The sequence below is a fragment of the Barbus barbus genome (assembly GCF_936440315.1).
Source record: "Barbus barbus genome assembly, chromosome: 12".
NCBI classification, from domain to species: Eukaryota; Metazoa; Chordata; class Actinopteri; order Cypriniformes; family Cyprinidae; genus Barbus; species Barbus barbus.
The window spans coordinates 12,707,808-12,728,343 of NC_136740.1; the positions used below are offsets into that span (position 1 = coordinate 12,707,808).

The 20,536-nt window shown below is 37.3% G+C and overlaps 2 protein-coding genes across 3 annotated transcripts in view; one reads left to right on the plus strand and one right to left on the minus strand.

Annotated features, from left to right (window-relative positions):
• The first annotated feature begins 3,238 nt into the window (after positions 1 to 3,238).
• Positions 3,239 to 15,677, plus strand: LOC306878622 (tumor necrosis factor receptor superfamily member 16-like). The gene is made up of 6 exons (XM_079431060.1): positions 3,239 to 3,624; positions 9,118 to 9,250; positions 9,370 to 9,738; positions 12,691 to 12,922; positions 13,100 to 13,242; positions 14,318 to 15,677. Exons 1-6 carry the CDS (start codon positions 3,571 to 3,573, stop codon positions 14,629 to 14,631), a joined length of 1,245 nt encoding a protein of 414 aa, XP_079287186.1. The 5' UTR covers positions 3,239 to 3,570; the 3' UTR covers positions 14,632 to 15,677.
• Positions 15,678 to 18,999: 3,322 nt separating this feature from the next.
• Positions 19,000 to 20,536, minus strand: part of LOC306878161 (histone-lysine N-methyltransferase SETD2-like) — a 38,506-nt gene continuing 36,969 nt past the window's right edge. The window contains exon 22 of one of the 2 annotated variants that reach the window (XM_079430324.1): positions 19,000 to 20,455. In XM_079430324.1, coding sequence (XP_079286450.1) covers positions 20,294 to 20,455 — 162 coding nt within the window. In that variant the 3' untranslated portion in view covers positions 19,000 to 20,293. The remainder of the gene's footprint in view (positions 20,456 to 20,536) is intronic. The other variant, XM_079430325.1, reaches the window with a different exon arrangement.

A 20,536-nucleotide genomic window follows, 5' to 3' on the forward strand; every position in this document is an offset into this window, starting at 1 on the left:
ACTCTATCAATTGACTTGAGTTGTGACTTTTCATAAGTGATATTTTAATTTCATTGAGATACTGTTATAGAATTTAAAGTTAAACTAAATGAAAATGAAAACAGTTGTCTTGGCAGCTAGCTGAATCCTTTGATTTATTTTATTTCTAGTAACAAACATATTTTTATGGTTTTAGTTAACCCTGCTTTTCCTCCAATAATCTAAATATTGCATTTTTTTCATAAAAAAGTAAACTTTTGTCATAATTGATCTTACATTGTTTTATTCCCTCTTTGATTTGACTCCCGAGATGCTTAAATGCAGGTTATGTATATGTCCTTTCCTTTCTCAAATCAAGTCTGTGTTTCTCTCTGACGTCTCAGCCTTTTATTCCCTCCTCCTGTCCTGACGTGTTAAACCCTATTAGAGTTGAAGAGGTCACAGTTACACCACATTTATCTGAGCTGGGAATCCTTTGATCTCTCGATGGGCCGAACATCCTGTTGGCTGACCCATAAACACCCCAAGGGGTACGTTTGAGTGGACGGCCATGGAAGGGGGGTTGGCTCTGGCATGGAGGGATGGAATGCGCCTCTTCCAGTCTCTACATGCAGCGAGGCAGAGAGGAGATGGGACGAGCTGGTTATGGTGGCAATTCGGCTCTGATCTGTTTGGCTAACAATGGGAGGAGGGCTTGACACCTTGCTCTTAGTAAAATCAGGCATCTCACCCACCCCCAAAAAGAAGAGACGGGGGGGCGGGACGGGGGTTAAAACATCCTGACAATCACTTGTTGTCTGGGTAGTTCCTGAACCGCAACAACCTGCAAACAACCACAAAGGCCCCAGTCTCCCCCCAACCCCCTTATCCCGTCTCTGCGTTGTCAGGCCATGGAATCATCTTCCATCAAAGTTTTATTATCTCTTTGCTGTGATCTTCAAATTCACACTTTGGTAACAGCTTGCTACAGTCTTTGCATCTCTGGAGGGTTTATAGTTTTGTCCCTGCAGTTTTCTGTTGACTACGAACCAGAGATTGCAAAGTGTAAAAACTTGTTAATGACACAAGACCCACTGACATAGGTGTTGGCATATGTTTGATTCATAAAAAACAGTTGACACTTAGAACGATAACTAATATATCTATTAGACATTAGTCTAATAATGCCCACATCAATGAACAGTAACGTTCTGTTTATTATAATTAACCACATTGCGGTTTTGTTGGGTCTTCTGGTGTATTAAATGCTCAGACTCTTCTGGATTCTGATTGGCTGACAATTTTTTTTTTTATAATTCATTAGGTGGAAAAAAATTGCAATAACTATATTAGCATCTACTTCATTGTACAATAACGTTCCATCGCTTAATTATGTGCGTCAATCTCTTCAGTGGTAGCTCAAGGATTTTTTTGTTGGGGGTGCTGGGGGGTGCCCTGTTACATTCTTCTTATTATTAGGCCTATTATTATTATTAGAGTACTTTTATTAATAAATTACATGAAATTATTGCCCCGCATCACCGCATGATGCGCTGTGAGGATAATAAAATATAGCTTAGGCTACTCCTCATTAAAACTGTTTTTAAAAATATTTTTTAAAACAGGTCTATTAATTTATAGAATGAATTATAGGCCTATAATTATTATTATTAACATTATTATTATTATTAACACTGCAGTCATCAATGAAAATACATGATTTTCAAAAACAACCTGTATTCCGCGAAATACATTTCTTCTCATGTTTTTTACTATATACGAGCCACAAGAGAAATATTAAGGGAATAACTTAAGACAATAATATACCGTTATCAGCATATGTTAGAGTAGATTCGTCTCTATTCGTCAGTTGTTTTTTTTACTTTCACTTTCTCCATAGTGAATTGACTGAGTCTCACTGGCATAACTCTTGCGCACAGTTTGCGCGTTGCTTGCTTGAGTTGCTTGACCCCTCCTCCATAATATCAATTGTTTATATTAGCCACATATTAGGCACTTTTGTTTTAGGTTTAGGGGTGTCCATGTTTTTATCATTCATCAGCTGGAAAAATTGCTCTGAAGCGATTCCAACAGCATCGCTCCTCTGTATTGTTACCATTGTTGTTGTGGTGAAGACTAGTCTCATAGAATTCAAACAGTTATTTAAAGTTTATTTAATTCATTTATTTTTTTGCATGGCCTCATGGGATAGAAAAGTGCCCACCAGATTCCCACTCTGAAATCTCTGAGGCATAATAGGTCCTCCGAGTAGTTTTCTTGTACTGTTTTATGAATAAATTCATAAATACCCCCCCCCAGAAAGACGTTTTGTCACCTGAACAATCTGTTAAACAATGTACAATCTATTGATGCACTTCTATCCCTGCAGCCTCATTTTCATTCCTGTCAAAAATGAATATGGCACTTTTTATTAGCTTATTATAGACCTGACTGAGATCTATATGGGGAAGTAATATGACAAATGTAAAATCTTCTGTTTTTTATTTATTTATTTTTTATATTTTTGAATAATATATATTTAGTTCCCTTTTTAATTTAGTTACCATTTGTTTGTTCCTAGTTCTATAAATGCAATATATAATTAAAAGACAAAAAAAAAAAAAAAAAAAACATTTCAGTTGTAAATTGTAAGGCCTACTAGGCCTAGTTAATTAAAATGAATTAAATTACAAGTGAAACACACCCTTTTATGTGTACATCTACTTTAATTTTATGTTAGATAATTTTATCATGTTTATTAAACATATCAAATAGCCTAGATCAAACAAAAACGGATTTGTGTCACTTAGATCATTGTATGCGAGGGAAGTCTCCATTTGTTTCTCTCTGAAGTCTGGAGACCCCATGCTGCACTCAAAAACCCCTCAGATCTGTTGTCTCTTTTTATCTCAAACCCCCAACTGAAGCCTCGACCAAAATGGGCTTTTAATCTGTTCTATTAATTATTTTTAGTCCAGAAAAAAACCATGGGAACCACAGTAGGCCTATTTGTCCAAAATTTAGGCTACTGGAGATATTCTAATACCCATATTTTAACAAAAAAGTAAAAAAAAAATGTTTAATGCCAATAAAATATTTAAAAATATTTGTGTGACAGTGTCTGCTGATATGGCCATGTAATAAATGAGCACTAGAATTATTTTCCCCACAAGAAAGGAGGATCTATCCACTTTTCTCCATCGCGCTCCAGTCTGTCCAATCAGAGAGCTCCTGTGAGGCGCTGGGGGCTCATGTCCATTCCCTTCAGAAAAAGCTATTTAGTCAACAGCTGACCGTGACCAGAGCAGCAGCTGAGTGAAGGATCAGCAATAACTAGCAGATTTCACTGTAGAGACAGAAAAAGACATGATGTATTAATGTTTTGAAGCTTCATACGAGGATTATCCAGCATACAGTTTCACCTGGAAGTCTCGAAGAAAGAACACTTGTGTGAGAAGAATACTGTTCATATCTTTGGAAGAGAGCGCCAAACACTTTGAACAGGGACTGTAGATGTCTTATGCTTATGCTTTGTGGTTATGAACATTAGTGGGTTTTGAGCACAAGAGACTCGTTGTATTATATCCCAAACACTGAGGAAAACTCCTGAAGATGAAGGGAGCAATGGCAGCACTTCAGCTCTGTTTGTGGATCTTGGCTGTAAAGGTGAGTTATTCGTTATTCTGCTTTACAGTATTTTATATATGACATTGAAACTCGTAACAGTTCGTTTAGTTTTTTATTTGAGTTCGGGTGGCTGTAAACACATAGTTTTCACTGTTCATATTTTCCAATGTTAGGTCTTTCCAGTTAGCCTACAGGAGCATGTTGTAACACTTTGTGTTTTACGTCTGTAACGTCTGTAAAGTTGATTTCTTTCGCTATGTATCTCACATTTTAATAGCCTATAGTTTTTCCATGTCTGCTTCGAGCTGAAATACTTTAGAAATCGCAACTTATGAATTTAGTGTCAATTAATGTAAAGTTCAGAAAAGTGTGCTGTTGTTACAATATACGCTGTGTAACGCTAATAAAGTTTATTGTGGGAATTAAATGTACTTGTTCAAAATAATTAAACTACACCCACTCTTATTTCATTTTTAACCATTTTATTGAAACATGTCAAAATAAATTAAATATGTAAAAAAATTCTGAGACAAAAAAAACATAAGCTAATGTCTCTAAAACTAACAGACCGATACTTTATTTTGGGAAGTGTAGCATATAGAAATACATTGGATAGTGTTACAAGTGTTACAATTAATGTTATAGTATCACATTAATCAGGAGAATCTGATTCAGATGACACCTCTTTTATTTAGCATTCTTTAACATATTCTTTAAGTCTGACATTGAAGTTTATTTTCTTACCTAAGAATAGCTTGTTTCTAATTTGTTAAACTGAAGATGTTACAACTCAACTGCGTTTTGAACTATTAGTCTGTCAGGGATTCCGTATATGATTGATTATATGTTTTTTGCAGAATGTTATTTTTCGGTACTTGTGTGGATAATATGTTCCTTTTATGATTCGTTTTTACACTGTGTATTGCCTGGCACAAAAGTAAAGTGGTCAAGGACAGGAAAGTAACACCCTTTGTCTCTTAGGACGTGCATAGCACAATTTCTGTGTTTTTTATCACACTGATTCAGTATAATATCCTGGTTTTGTTCACAGTGAGTATAAAGTGTTCAATATTTACCATCCAAATGGAAAGATATCTCATCATGTTTCCCAAATTACAAATTTTGCTCCAAGAAATACGCCCTGCAGATGTCAACGCAGAGCCAAATGGCCGGGTGATTTATTCTCGTTAAACCGAACACCAAAATAAAAGGCTGCTTTGTCACTGCAAATTAAAACATTTACAAATCACAAAACAACTGGTTTGTCTGTTCTGCCACTTGTTACACAAAATGCAAACGATGAACATTTTTGCTTGATGATTCTGCACTCTTTTCAGGTCAGTGGTAGTTAATGCATTAAATGCTACTGGCCTGATCCAGATCCATGTCTCCTGGTGTGTTCAAACAGTCTATGGGGGAGCCAGGGATAGCAGCAGACCAACCCCCCCACGTCTGTTGGTTGATAGGCAACCGCAGCTTAAGTACTGCTGGGGCCCGGGATATCCGGAGTATTGTAATTATCATCATTTTCTCTTGGTCTGTGGAGAGCGAGGGGGTAGAATTTGCAGCGCAGTAATTTGACTTTCCATTTAGCCACATCACTTTACTTCTTTCGGTGGGGGCAGAATCACGGTTTCCTCTTGAACTCACAACCTCGTTTTATTTCTTCCTTCTCTCTTGTTCCCAGCTTATTTTGACAGAGAAGCCCACTGTCTCTGGCAGCAGACTAACACTTTTGTAAATGGTCTTGAAGTTCTACAGGCCCGAGGCCATGTTTAGCCTGCCGTTTAATGTGCTCTGACTCTTTTCTGAAACGTAGCTTCTGCTACTGTCGGCTGCAGTGAGATAAGATAGCGGTCAGTTTCTAGCTCAGTCTCAGTGGATGTCTATGGTTGTATGTTTGGTTGGTGGGGGTGAGGGGTCAATCACTGTTGCCTGGGGCTCATGGATCCTTTCATGTTCTCATCATTCTCTTTCCAAACTCATGGGCAGCACACATGTGCTCATATATTATACTCTACAGCACTGGACTTAAGGCAAGACAACCCAGGTGTAAAAAAACGAATATCACCCAGTTGATTGATAACATTAATAATTGCAAAACTTGTTTTAAGTTTATGACATTGTGTAATTAAATATGTACTGAGTTTCATAAATTTTCCGGAACAGAAACCTGAAGTTTGAATAAAGCCAGGTTCAAAATTCTTGTTTCATTTGTTGACATATTACAGTCAGGATTTTGGATATGTTATTTTATCACTCCATAAATCAGAAAAATATTGTCACCAGCCACCGTTATGGAATAAAACCATGCAAATCATATATCAATATGTATTCATTTTGAGAAAATATTTATTGTAATTGAAATCTATAGATGCAAATAGATAAAGTGCAATACAATTATTTGGATGTTTTCTTTCTGCTACTCTGAACGAAGACATGTTATAAAAACAAAATGTGTCGAAATTTCAAAAGTGACAAGAGAATGAAAAAAAATATATATATTTTTGTCTGTAGTATCTTGCCTTAAAAGGATAGTTCACCCAAAATGGAAATTCTGTGATCGTTTACTCACTTTCAGGTCGTTCCAAACCTAACTTTGTTTAAGACATATTTTGAAATGGTTTTGGACACTTTTGACTTGAACAAAAACAGTTCAGACATTCTTCAAAACATCTTCCTTTGTGTTTTGCAAAAGAAAGTTATTATAAGACATTTTCATTACAAAAGATCCCATCATTCAGCAAGCGTGTGGGTTGTGTGTTTGACCTACATTTTGGGAACCAGTCAACAATAAATGTGGCATCCAGACTGACATTGTCCCTCAGAGGAGGGAACGAGCTGTTTGGGTAGATCAAAGATGTTTTGTGTGAAGTGGCATTGTTCAAATGCATTATCTCTCTGCATTATGTGGAATCAGCACTTAGGCTGGAAGTCTCTGTAGTGTTTATGCCCCCCGGCCTTCCCTCCTCTGAGCTCTACATTCCTGCCTCTGCCCAAATGTTTATAGGTGATACATCATTTGTTTGCACTTTGTACATTCTATTTAGCTAGACGTAGGTACAAATTATATGGTAATATATTGTTATGGAGGATGTTAAGATCCTTACTCAGCTTACTGTGTTTGGTGAGTATTAAACACCATATTAGGAAACTGACAACAAAAATTCCAATCAGAATGCTCAGAAATATCTCTCTGTCTGTCTGTGCCTTCCCTTCCTTTCTGAGAAAAGAGTCTGTGCCTTCCCTTCCTTTCTGAGAAAATAGGCCTATGTTTTTTTGTTTTATGTTTAATTTGCATTTTTATATGTATTATTCATATATATATATAAATATTATTCAATGAATATTTGATTTAAAATGACAAGTATTTGTCAAAAATTATTTTTTTTAGTGCTGGGAAGCAATTAATCGCATCCAAAATAAAGGTTTTTGTGTACATAATATATATATATGTGTGTGTGTACTGTGTATATTTATTATGTATATATAAATACACACACATGCATGTATATATTTAAGAAAAATGTGTTTTTATATTAAATACATTTATATATAATATAAATTATATGAATATAAATATATACATTTATATATACATACACATGTTTTCAAAATATATACTGTATGTGTGTGCCTTTTATATTTACATAATAAATATGTACAGTACACACACACACACACACATATATATATAGAGTATATAAACAAAAACTTTTATTTTGGATGCGATTAATCGCTATTAATCATAGCCCAGCACCCTTTTTTTTTGTAATATATTTTAAAAATGTAATCTCTTCCTGTGATGGGAAAGCTGACTTTTCAGCATCATTACTCCAGTCTTGTGATCCTTCAGAAATCATTCTAAAATGCTGATTTGATGCTCAAGAAAAAATTCTTATCATTATCAATGTTGAAAACAGTTGTGCTGCTTAATATTTTTGTAGAAAACCATTGATTTTAGGATTCTTTGATGAATAGAAAGTTCAAAAGAACAGCTTTTTGTAACTTTTGTAACGTTCTGAATGTCTTTACTGTCACTTTTGGTTCATTTAATGCATCCTTGCTGAATAAAAGTATTTCTTTCAAAATAACAATCTTACTGAAAACTGACTTTTGATTGGTAATATGTATAATTTATTAACTTGTTTATTTACCCAATATTCAAGTTTGTGGTCGATCGGTTTTGACTTTTTACAAGGCAGATTCTTAAATGTTTAAAATTGGTCTCTTTCAATATTGAATATCTCTTTATAAACCATGAAAAGGTGTATCAAAGCAAGCTGGTGTGGCTTAAATGCAGAAAGAAGCTGCTCTTTTTACTTACAGAGTGAAGGTTGTTGCCCTGTGGGCAGCTGTGTACAAATGTGAATTAGTGTTTCTATGAGATTATGAGCGTGTGCACTCGTTCGACAGGTTTACACACGCTCTCGTCCCAACAGAGATCAGAGAGGAGAAGAGAGAGACATCAGAGAGGCTGTGTGGGTTTTGCTTTCCCTCTTTGGAGGAACTTTACATGTTAGGCATCTGTTGGCTCTTGTCAGAGCCCCAGGGGGCAATTGTGAAGCGGAGGGGGTGTGTGAGGGGTAATTTTCCTAAACATATGCATGCCGCAGAACTGACCTCCTCTATCACACCTGCAGAGCTGAGGGGGACATCAAAGTCTTCTGTTACCCAAACAGACGCACACACACACACACACACACACACCACACCCTTCCCTGAGGTCCCTAGCTGCACCGGTGTCCCCACTGCTGATGCGTCTGCTTCAAATGGGTGCTAATACACATAATGTTACATTTCCATGAGCAAGACATCCCTTTTAAACATCCCTTAATGATGCTCTGTCTCACTCCTTTTTGATATTGTTTTGTTATAGATGTGTGAAAGGGTGTGTTGTTACACTATTTACACTCAAATTGGAGTGTTAAAGTCACAGGAAACACTGTGCAATTAAAATGCCTAAACCCCATTTAATGCAAAATCACAGAGAAGTGTGTGTGTGTGTTAGAGAGAACAGTGTCCCACAGTGTGTGGACTACATGAAATGGCAAGTTTTCCTCCAAATTAAAGGCTGTGGTTTTAAGAAGTTGCTTCAATGTGTATCAGACTTTTTAGAACTTTATAATTTTTAACACCGCCCTGCATCATGAAATCCAATACTTGTTTCTTATTCATTTTGGGGTGCTTATTCCAAAAATAGTGTCTGTTTTGCTCTAGCACATCATGCAAAATATGATATGCATTTCAGAGCATTTTTTGCTTTTGACATCCATTTGTGCGGTGAAGAGGTCTTGTATTATTTCTTAATCACCAGATAAAACTGACATGATTCCTATCTTCCTCGGAGCCAGGTTACAACTGTTTGTTCAATTCTTAGCCGATTTTTACATGTATGAAGTATATCTTCATGTTTCATATAGTGAGACTTAGAGAGAAACACATATCTTTTAGGTTACTACGATCAAAATTATGCTACAAAATGCATGTAATTATTAACGTTAATTTGAATTGTGCTTGTGTGTTTCGCAGGTTGCGTTTGGTAAGGTCTGTACCACTGAACAGTTTACAAAAACAGGCGAATGTTGCAGCATGTGTGCTGCGGGCACTGGTTTGGTGAGCAGCTGTGGTCAGGAAGACACCAAGTGTCAGCCGTGTCAAGATGGTGAGTGTTTTCAAAACATACATTTTTGATTTGAATTTGAATAAATGCCTAGATGTAAATGTTGTTTTGCCAATGTTTATTTCTGTATTATTGATCAAATGACTTTAAATCTCTCCCAGGTGTGTCATTCTCAGACTCTGAGAGTCTGTCAGCCTGTCATCTGTGCGCCCGCTGCCCCGCCGGCATTCCTGAACTGGAACGCTGCACTCCCACTCAGGATACTCAGTGTGACTGCGGTGAGCATTTATTCCTGTGGCGAGATGGTAACAGCACAAGTGGGCTGTGCGCGGCCTGCTCCATGTGTGGGCACGGAAGCGGAGTGGTTCGGGCCTGTGGGCCGCTGGGTAATACTGTATGTGAGCGGTGTAAACCAGGGACTTACTCAAAGGAGCGGAGTGACAGTAAACCCTGCGTGCCCTGCTCACGCTGTACTGATGATGAGGTGGAGATCAGAGCCTGCCAGCCGGACTTTGACACCGTCTGTATGGGTGAGTGCGGTGATCATTATATTCTAGTGTGCATGTAAATGTAAATTCCCTTGGGTGTATGAAGGAGCAGAGCACGATTAATCAAGATAAAACCGAAATTGCAATTTAAGTGAATAAGTGTGTTTGCTGCATGTTTCCTAAATACTGTATTAATTATTTAACAGTGAAATATTACAATAGTAATATTTCTTATTTTGTTTAGTTTTTATTCAGTAATAGTAACAATAATAATAATATAATAATAATTTTTATTAATAATAATAATAATTATTATTTATTATTAATTTGCCAAAAGCATTATTAAAATGATACACTAAAAAAAAGCTTAGTAATAACAAAAAAAAAAACAGTGAAACAGTTGAATTTGAAATATTTGAAATATTCAAAAAGTTTATCTGTCAAATGAAAGTCATGGCATGTGACCAGCAAAGTCATGTGGCTCAACCAACACATGGAAAACATTTTTTAGATTACTTTACCTTTTTATTACATGAAAATGTTGGTTATGATTATATATATATATATATATATAGAGAGAGAGAGAGAGAGAGAGAGAGAGCAATATGAATAATATATAGTTATTTTAAATTTGATTGATTTTAAAAGATTTTTGAAAATAATTATGTGCGCACTCACAAGGTGTATTCAAGGTGTAAAGTGAAATTGTCATTATTTTTCATTCATTAAATTTAAGCTTGTTAAAAATGGTATAAATGTTTTAAAACCCATATGAAAACAACATGAATAAAAAGCATGAATTTATTTCTAAGAAACTGGCCCATGCTTGTTGAACTAGGTTTTGAAAGAAATTTAAAAGTAATTTCCTTTTCTGTATCTTGGACCCTTTTACTTGTCATTGATTTGACACACCTGTTAGTAAATACGGTTGTCAACTCCAAACACTGACTGTGTGAACGTAACCCGAGATGCATGTGTGTCTTGGATGAAGATTGTGCCAAGCAATATATAATAACATTTATGCATGTGTGTGTGTGTGTGAGTGTTAACATGTGGCAGACACCTGTGTTTCAGTCAGAGAGAAGCTTTTGAGAAAATACAGCTCTTACTTTGACTTCAAATGTTCTTCTCATTCTTCAGTGAGCTTAGCAACAATCCAGTCATGATCAGATTAAGAAGATAAATGCTTTTGTCTGATCGCTAAACAATCAAATGTATCATTTTTTAAACTGTATTTAGTGTAAACTCATTTAAAAAGTGCCACATCTTTAATTGATTGCATCTTAAACTTTGCCCTGAGGTGTGTTAAATGGGTTTGTGGCTAGTGGGTCGCATCCCACGTTGCCCTCTGTTCTCTGTAGGGTGGAGTCACCAGTTAGAGCACTCGACCTTCCGAGGTCAGGGCAGCCACACCGAGTGTTTGATCCACACAGGCAGCCTGTGGGGTGTGTGAGAGAGTGAGTGGACAAATGAATGCACGCATCTGTGTGATAGCGTGTGTGTGTGGGGTGGCCTGCATGATCTATTTCAGGATGGAGGGTGGGGGGCATGAATCCTCTTGACCATTCCACACTGTTCAACATTTCGATCTGGCATTTAGTCTGTCAGCTGTGCTGTGCCCACTGATGATGTGTTAATTAGACTCACAGCAGATGTGTGTCAGATGTGGGTTTCAAGTGAAGTCTAAAAAGAGCATTTCCTTTTTTTGCAATCTAGGTGTTTAAGTGCTTCAGGGTGTACTTCAGTGTGTTTCAAATGTCTAGTCAGAACTATTGTGAGTCTAATGACTTGGAATTTATAAAGATAGCACAACTGCTAGTATTCATATTCAGATTCATATATATACAGTGTATATATATATATATAAATTGAATAAAGTTATCAAGCACTAAAATCTACATTAAATGTGACCCTGGAGCACAAAACCAGTCTTAAGTCGCTGGGGTATATATGTAGCAATAGCCAAAAATACACGGCATGGGTCAAAATTATAGATTTTTCTTTTATGCCAAAAATCATTAGGACATTAAGTAAAGATCATGTTCCATGAAGATATTTAGTAAATTTCTTACCATAAATATATCAAAACTTCATTTTTGATTAGTAATATGCATTGCTAAGAACTTCATTTGGACAACTTTAAAGGCGATTTTCTCAATATTTAGATTTTTTTTGCACCCTCAGATTCCAGATTTTCAAATAGTTGTATCTCAGCCAAATATTGTCCAATCATAACAAACCATACATCAATGGAAAGATTATTATTCAGCTTTCAGATGATGTACTCATTTCGAAAAAGTCACACTTAAGACTGGTTTTGTGGTCCAGACAAATTTGTGGACAAATATTGATGAGTCATTAAAGCTACAAAAGTAATTGATTTCCTCTTTTTTTCTTTGATTAACAGACGTCACAGCAGCTGGATTATTAGGTTATTTGACTGCTATCACTTTAAGAGCTGCCACTGCTGAACGTGACGTGAATCTGACACACATGCTCGTAGTTTCGTTCACACTTTAATATGAAATGATACAGGCTACACCGGGGACCGCCATATTTGTGCGTGCAATTTAAGAGCACGTGCTACAAGCCCAGTATAACGGCTGACAGGACAGGAAGATGTTTTTACTGACATATTGCCATTTGACAACATCTCATCTGACCACAGTTCACTGTTGTTCTACTGAAGCTTTTCCGCGCTTGTTTGACTAGCGCCTGTCGCTGAGGTGAAGTTGGAGCGCGCGTCTGAAAAGTCTCCTGTTTGATGTGCTCATAAAGACGTTCTGCGTCTAAAATGCAATTCTTGTCAAGAAAAAAAGAGACAGAAGCAGCAGTTGTTAGTATTGTGGCCAACCTTAGCTTCGCCCCTGTGTTAACTGGAAAAATTAATTGCCTGTATTGACACGCAAATTTTGACAGCACTAATATACATATACCAGTAAAATGTTTATAAAGGCAGCTCAAAATGACCAAATCTGTGGGGTTTTTTTCCAGTAAAAGACCTTAACATCCTGTCCCGTCCACCTGGTTCTGATGGTCCGCGTGAATACCCCCGAAAGCCGACTCTGAATGAGGAAACGGAGAACAGGAGCAGCCCAGCACCAGGGTCTGGATCCCCTCGACTCACTCCACAGGACCAAGGGGGCAACAACAACAACATCTTGGTCTACGTGTCTGTACTGGCTGCGGTGGTGCTCGGCCTCCTGCTCTACGTCGCCTACAAATGGTGAGGTCATGCAGCAATTTAAAGAAGAAAAATACACTTTGCGAGGTTATGCACATGATTTACACAGAAATTAATTCTACTTGTATATGTAAGATTTAGAATACTATAACGTGTCTGTGAAGTGAAATATTCTTCTTGTTTTTACTTGATGATAAACGTGATTTGATGTGTGTCCAGCTGGAAGTCATGTCAGCAGAAGCAGGCTCTGGTGAAAGCACGGGTTGGCGAGTTGAATAATGTCGGGGAAGGAGAGAAATTACACAGCGACAGTGGCGTGTTTCTAGACTCTCACAGCCTTCAGGAAAGCCAGCCTAGCAAAGGTATGAGAGAACGGCTTAAACAGAGATAGGGTTGGCAATCCAGACAGGTTTCCTGATCATAATTTCTGCTATTTATTCGTCTTTTTTTTAACAGATCATTTAAATAACTAGCTCATAAGAGTCATTTGTCTTTTTTAACCATTCATTTGAAGAAATCAAGCGTAGCGTTAGTTCTGGCAGGTCACGTTATTCAAGCTTGCATCAGCTGACTCTCATCTGATCCATGTCTACCTATAGGGATGCGACACCTATCACAGCACCCACATATAAGATCCTTCAGTATTATCAGCAGCTTTCGCGTTACTCAATAGCTAATTACCCTCCTCCATCCCCAACTCCTCCTCTCGTCAGTCTCGTCAGACTAATCATTCATCTTTTTGAACTGTTCATTAAAAGTATCGACTCGTAAGAGTAATTTGTGCTGTTCATTCATCTTTTAACTGTTCATTAAAAGTATCAACTCATAAGTGTCATTTTTACTATTCATTCATCTTATTTAGCTGTTCATTAAAAAAACTGCCTCATAAGAGTGATTTGTTCTATTTATTCGTCTTTTTGAACCAATTGTTAAAAGAACAGAACCATAAGAGTAATTTGTATTATTAATTCGTCTTTTTAAACTGTTCATTAAAAGAATGGACTCATAAGAGTCATTTGTTTTAATCATTTGTTTTTGGCTTTGAATTGTTCATTAAAAGAAGAAAAGTCTCACAAGACTCATTTCCTTTTGGGTATCAGGTTACATTGGTTGTGCTGTATGTTGTTTGGTTCACCAAAAATAAATAGTTCATATAAGTCATTCATTTTGGGAAACGGGCAGCATTGGACACATTATGTTTTTAAATCACTAAAAAGTTGTTGTTCATAAGTCATTCAATTCAGGAATCTGGCTGCATTGGTTAAACAGTATGTTTTGATTCACAAAGAATTGGTTCAAAAGAGTCATTTGTTTGTGAATTGGACTAAACTGGTTGCATTGGAAGTAGTCACTTGTAGTGTACTGTAGGTTGCTTTCACTAAAAGTGTAAATGGCTGATTAGGTAATTATTTGTTCCCTTTCTCACACTTTCCACAGGCAGTAAACGCGACAGCAAACAGGACACGCGACTTTATGTGAACCTGCCTCCTCACAGGCAGGAGGAGGTAGAGGGGCTTCTCGCTGAGGGGGGCAGCCGGAGCTGGAGGCAGCTGGCGGCCACACTCGGTTACGAACAGGACCGTGTGGACGTCTTCGGACGGGGCCAAGACCCCATCCACACTTTCTTAACTGATTGGGCCCAACAGGAAGGCTCCACGTTGGGCCTGCTCTGCTCCGCTCTTGCACGCATTGAACGGCCAGACATCATCAGCGCCCTCACCGCCCCTTCTCAAGGAGTGTCAGTGGTCTGAATACTTGAATATGTTCCTCACGCCTTCATGAAAGTGAAAGAGACACTAAAATCATTGAGGAATTGCGTCAACCGACTCATTTTCGAATGCCTTACTTGCACTAAGACTTTGAAGAGGAGGACTGGAAATAATAAGGTTTTTTTTCAACATAATGCTTCACTTATGAATTTAGTTTCAACAGCTTGAGATGTTCCCCCACTGCAAAACATTTTCTGCTCAAGACAGATGTTTCCTCCAGTATTCATGGGATGTTTATGCTTTATACTGTCCTCTTTGTAGTGTCGAAACAAACTGTTTTCTCCGAGACACAATCATGTTCAATGTTTTGGGTGGTTGTGGTTTCAGCTGCGATTGGTATCAAAGAAACGGACATTTCGTGAACATTTCTGCGGCCTCGGGAATGACAGTTTTCCATTTGCGCGGAACGTATCGTAGCGCCAGAGAAAGCATCGTGCATGCGATTCAATCATGCTTTCGTATTTATATTTCAGCGCTTCTGCCATTTGAACAATAGTCAACACCGAAGCTGGATGGAGTGTTTAGCTTTGATCCCGTGGCTTGTCAAGGCCAACGTAACACTGTGAGGTGTTTTATGGTTTCCAGACAGGAAAACCACTAAATGGGCTGCACGAGGGAGTTGTATATTTGGAAATATACAGATGCACGGTCAAGTTGCCTGAGCGAATGATTCTCCGTTTTTCATTCACACTAGTGCTTGGTTTGCACTTTAACCAACAATGCAACCTAAAAGCAATGTTATGTTTTATGTTAAGAGTTATATGAGAGGTAAACTCTCTGGTGCCTTTACTTTGAATGCTCAGGTTTGTGCTTTGCCGATTTACTCTACCCATGTATGTATTTTAAGGTCATTCTGTATGTTAGTGCTGAGTTCTGGGTGAGACTTGATGGTTTCTGTGCTGAGATGCTTTTCGTATAAACAATCATGTTATGTATCTATCACTTATGTTTGTCCTTTTTAATAATATTGATGTTTATTGGTCTCTTTGTATTTTTTAAAAAATAAATAAATAATGCATAGTGTGAGCAAAGAAGTAGTATTTTATGTCCCTGAGGATGTATAATGGTGCAGTGCTACAATGAAAACAGGATCTGAATTTGGCATTACAGAAAATATCTTGCATTTCAAAGGCCTTTTCTGCACCATTAACACAAACAGTCAAATCTGGAGCCGCTGGGTCTGATTATGCTCTTATTCGTTCTTTTGATTTACTCATAATAATACACACATCGCTTTTCCCTTCCTGTTCCCTTTTAAGCAACATGCTCTGAAAAATAATATGCGTTTCACTTTCAAACCATCGGAAAAGGTCAAGCTGTTGTGGGTTTTGGGGCTAATTGCTCAACTGGGCAAAAAACAAAAAAAGAGAGCTGTGAGAAATGTAAATCTGTTTGAGAGCAAAAATAATGTTGTGTTAATGCCAGCTCTACACCCAACCAAAAACAGCAGTTTCTTGGCAGTCAGAATTTTCTGATGTAATGACAAGCGATCACAATAGCGTGCTTTGTTTACACAATAAACATTCTCGCCTGTACTTCTTCCTGTGGTTATAACAACATTCAGGAGTGTAGGAATGATTTAAAAAGAATGCATATATAAAATCCTATAAGATTTAGTTATTTGCACTTATTAAATCGTTCCTAAAAACACACACTGAAAAAAGTTTGAACAAAAATGGTAACATTTAAACTGGTTTCACATAAAAAATATTGAATATTGTTGAATAAACCTAAATGCATTCATTTATACCAACAAAACCAAATATTTATGCGATAAATCAGGTAGAAATAGCTCTTTTAAGATAACTTTAACAGCTGCTGGTTACCATATTTTACAAATGTTATACATGATATAATAGATACATTTTTAAAGATATTATTTTCAACCCTATGACTTTAAAAAGCCAAAACTAAGAATCATGCTTATTTAAGAACTTACCATTCAAGCCAGAAACTTTTACGCAAACAGATGCACATGCTATTATCATCATTTAGCAAGAGAGACACTGTTATCGGTTTTACGGTATTCATGTTCCACTACAGTAATACTGTTTGAATGTACCGTATAACAGAATTGTTTTGCACACAATTTTAAATGTAAGTACACCCTAATTAAAATAAACGATCTGGGGTGCTTTTCCCAAAAGCAACGTTAGCTAACTATGGTCGTTAATTCCATTGAACTCTATTGGTAACGACGGAACTTGCGACCATAGTTGCTTTTGGGATACACACCCCTGAAACAATTAGCCTACACTTAAACAATTACATTTGCAGAAAACACATTGTGTTCAAAATTAGAAGTTAAAAAGCAAACATACTAAAATGTGTTGTTTCAGGGTTGTTGTTTTTTTCATAGATAATAAGTGAGATTTGAGTAATATTCTTTGACTATTGAACTGAGAAATGTTCATGTCCATTTCAGAAATCTGGTCACCTTAGTTGACACCAAGAATGCAAAGCCTACTAGCAATCAGGGATAAAACTCAAGAGCCATGCTTCTGAAAGACACTTATGAATGTGGGCAGAAAGGACAATTGGCCCTGCTGTCACTGGACAACGTTTTGCAGCTCAGGTTGTGGATTTCCTAGCGCTCTCTCTGTTCACATCTCGCTGAAATATGTTAATGATTTCTATGACTGCTCTGTTAAGTGAGAGCAGAGGGTTTGCAGGGACTTGGGCGGCTCTGCATGCCGTCACGTACTCCAGATGGAGCTGCTTAACTGCGGTCTAGAGCAGCCCAGCGGAATGCCCTGGCCCTGGGGGAAGGGTTCTGCAGAGGGGAGGGGAAAATCAGCTCTGCTCAGATGTTTTCGGCACCATGTAGCCAGAGTCTGAGCCCTGGAAGAGCCTCTACACTGTAAAAAAAAAAAAGAAAAGTTGACCAAACTTTCAGTTTTCTCAACTTGTGGTTTTAAGTTTATACAACAAAAAGTTGAGAATCTCCTACAAAAATAAGTTGAGAGAACTCAAAAATCTGCTGAAGCTGGGTTGCCTTAAACTTTTAAATTGGGTCAACTTTATTTTTTTTTTGGCACTGCGCCACTTTGATTCTCTGATTTAATACAGCCAGATCTGTGCTGTGGTGCCAGTCACCCCATAGGGTTTAACAGGGTCTAAAGTCAACATGTATTTACCTTAATATACATTCTTAGTTATATTGTACATAATCCATCAGCCCACATTATTTTAAGGAATAAAATCATTCTGTTACATATTCGTAATTTGTTGAAATGCTAATAACTTTCCCCGCCTCTGAAACGACATTTCTTTTTGGCTGACTTCACATATGATGATAAATTTATGAGGGAACCACTTCCTAAAATAGAAGGGCAACTATCTTTCATGAATTAATACTACTTACTGTATATTAAAATAGCATGATATAAAAATGTTTTTCAAAGTTAAATGGACTTTTATATTGTCATTGTACTGAAGCCCCTTCCAAAAATATAAACGTGTATTAGCATTTATGCATATTAAAATAGATAAGTGTGATATAAAACAATTGTTTGCAAAGATAATTTGGCTTTTTCTTTTTTACATTTTACAGCCAAAAGAAGTGATTGGTGTATGGATATATATATATATATATTGATGTGTATATATGGGTGCATGTGTTTATATATATATATATATATATATATATATGTTAAAAAACAATATTCAATATAGAATTTTTTTTTGATCCACTTCAAATGTTGACTACTACATATAGTTCTTTTTAAGTTTTTATTCATCAGTATCACAGATCAGAAAGATTTCTGAAGGATCACTGAAGTGATGAAAATTCAGCTTTGCATCGGAGGAAATTTTTTTATTTTAAAGCAAAATAGAAAACTGTTGTTTTAAATTGTAATACTATTTCACAATATTACTATTTTTTATCAAATAAATGCAGCATTGATGAGCAAAAGATACTTTAAAAAAACATTAAAAATCTTGCTGATCCCAAACTTTTGAACAGCAGTATTTCCAATCAACAACCAATGGATAGAATTAAAACACTGTCTTACTTTATTGAAATGTACATCACAACAGCGATGATCTGTTGCTAATGCATATTTATCACAACTTAAATTTTAATCAGCTCACTCATTTATTTTTTTATTGTTTTTACTTCCACAGACCCGTTTAAAAAACTACTGTAGCAGTTATTGCATCCTCTCTAAAACCAAGGATGAACCCTGATGACCTTCATTTTCCACGTCAGAGGATGAAAAAGCCTCTTTGGAAGCAGTAGGTGCCTTTTTTGTGTGTTCAGCACCAGCACATTTAATCTCAGTCCTCCAGGCTTAAACAGTGTAGATTATGCCACACACAGGCATTAGGCGACAAGACAACCAAGACTTATTTTAAGAAAACAGTTTATTTTATCTTAAAATGTTTTTACACTCAATATGACAATGTGCTTGCACAGTACTTACAATGGAGTGGGGCGAGACTCCTATTTGTACATACAAAAAAGATCCAAAGTCTTTCCACAGAGAAGGCAAAGGAAAAAGAAACGACACCCCCACCTTTAAAACCCAACATACGGAGCCGTGGGAGAGTGCGGAATTCTGCTTGATGTAGGGACACCCAAATCACGCCGACGGGACGGACGACTCTGATTTAGTCGTATCCTTCTAATCCCGGTTTACCAGTCTGCCATAATTAGACATATTTACACAAGACATTGTGGACCCCCACAGTCGTTTTACAAAGTCTCTTCTAATGGTCTCAAAAACTAACTCTCAATATATTCACATATAAAGCAATATAATACATGTTTGGACACAGATTTAATGCAGGGTAATAAGGTGGGATGAGTTGATTAATGGCCAGAGCTTATGGGATAGTAAACCTGATCAATCCTTACGTGACGGCCACGAAAAAAAAAAAGAAGCTACAAACTGCCTGGAGGGCTTCACATTTGCCTTTGCGACATGAATAAAAAACGTTAATGTAAAAACAGTGTGAAAGACCTTGATAAAATATCATTGCTACATAACCTTCCACCCAGTCGAGAGGAGAAACAAGACCAGGGCAAATGGGGTTAGATCACAGACCAGCACACTTCTATTCGAAAGTCTAAAATCCATAAAAACAATGCTGAGCTGGGCGGCCCATGTTCTGTGGGCATTTTATATGAGATATAATCCTTAGCGTCTGACTTTCTTGACTACTATCAGTGAGGGATTGGACCTTTAGTAGAGCAGGCAAGCTAACAAAAGCCCTTGGTAATAACTACAGTAATGGAGTGGGGTGGCAAGGGAAAAGGATTTTAATGGTCCATTTATTCCCCCCCATCTAGAACAGAGTTTAAGATGATCCTCTTCTCCCAAGTGATGAGACTTGCCTTAGAGATAATTCTGAGAAGACTAAAAAGATCTTGGAAAGAGTCTGTGTAGCACCCTTGGTTTGCGTCCTCCACGCTTCATACCGCAGCAGTTTATCTCGTCACAAAACTGTCCCCTGTGCGGGACAGCTCAGGCAGCGCCCCCTCCCAGAGCAGCATTTAGGACATGGTTAGAAGGTCAGTGGAACAAAACAATAGGACTCAAGCTTTAGCTGCCCTGTTCTGACGCACCAAAACTGTTCAGGCCAGAGGTGTTCGGTTGGAAAGAGCTGCCAGGAGGTTCCTGGGTTTGCTTCAGGCTAGTTAGTCCAGCTCTGTGTCTTCCTTGGGCCGGTATACAGTGCCAAACTTCTGCATGTACTTCTTGATATACTCCTTGGTCTTGTGTTTGACGTTCTCATTGCATTCAAGGTCTTCGGGGTTCTTGCAAGACTTCAGTTCCTTGTTCATCACCCCATGAGTCAGCTGTGAAGCGATAGACAGACGCACATACCAAAGGTTTAGAAATGCAGCAATGACATCATAACGAAAGACTTCAGTGACCAC

Coding starts and splice junctions, on each gene's coding strand:
- LOC306878622 (XM_079431060.1), top strand. CDS start 3,571: ATGAAGGGAGCAATGGCAGCACTTCAGCTCTGTTTGTGGATCTTGGCT. Junction 12,923..13,099: donor CTCTACGTCGCCTACAAATG/GTGAGGTCATGC, acceptor ATGTGTGTCCAG/CTGGAAGTCATGTCAGCAGA. Junction 13,243..14,317: donor GGAAAGCCAGCCTAGCAAAG/GTATGAGAGAAC, acceptor CACTTTCCACAG/GCAGTAAACGCGACAGCAAA.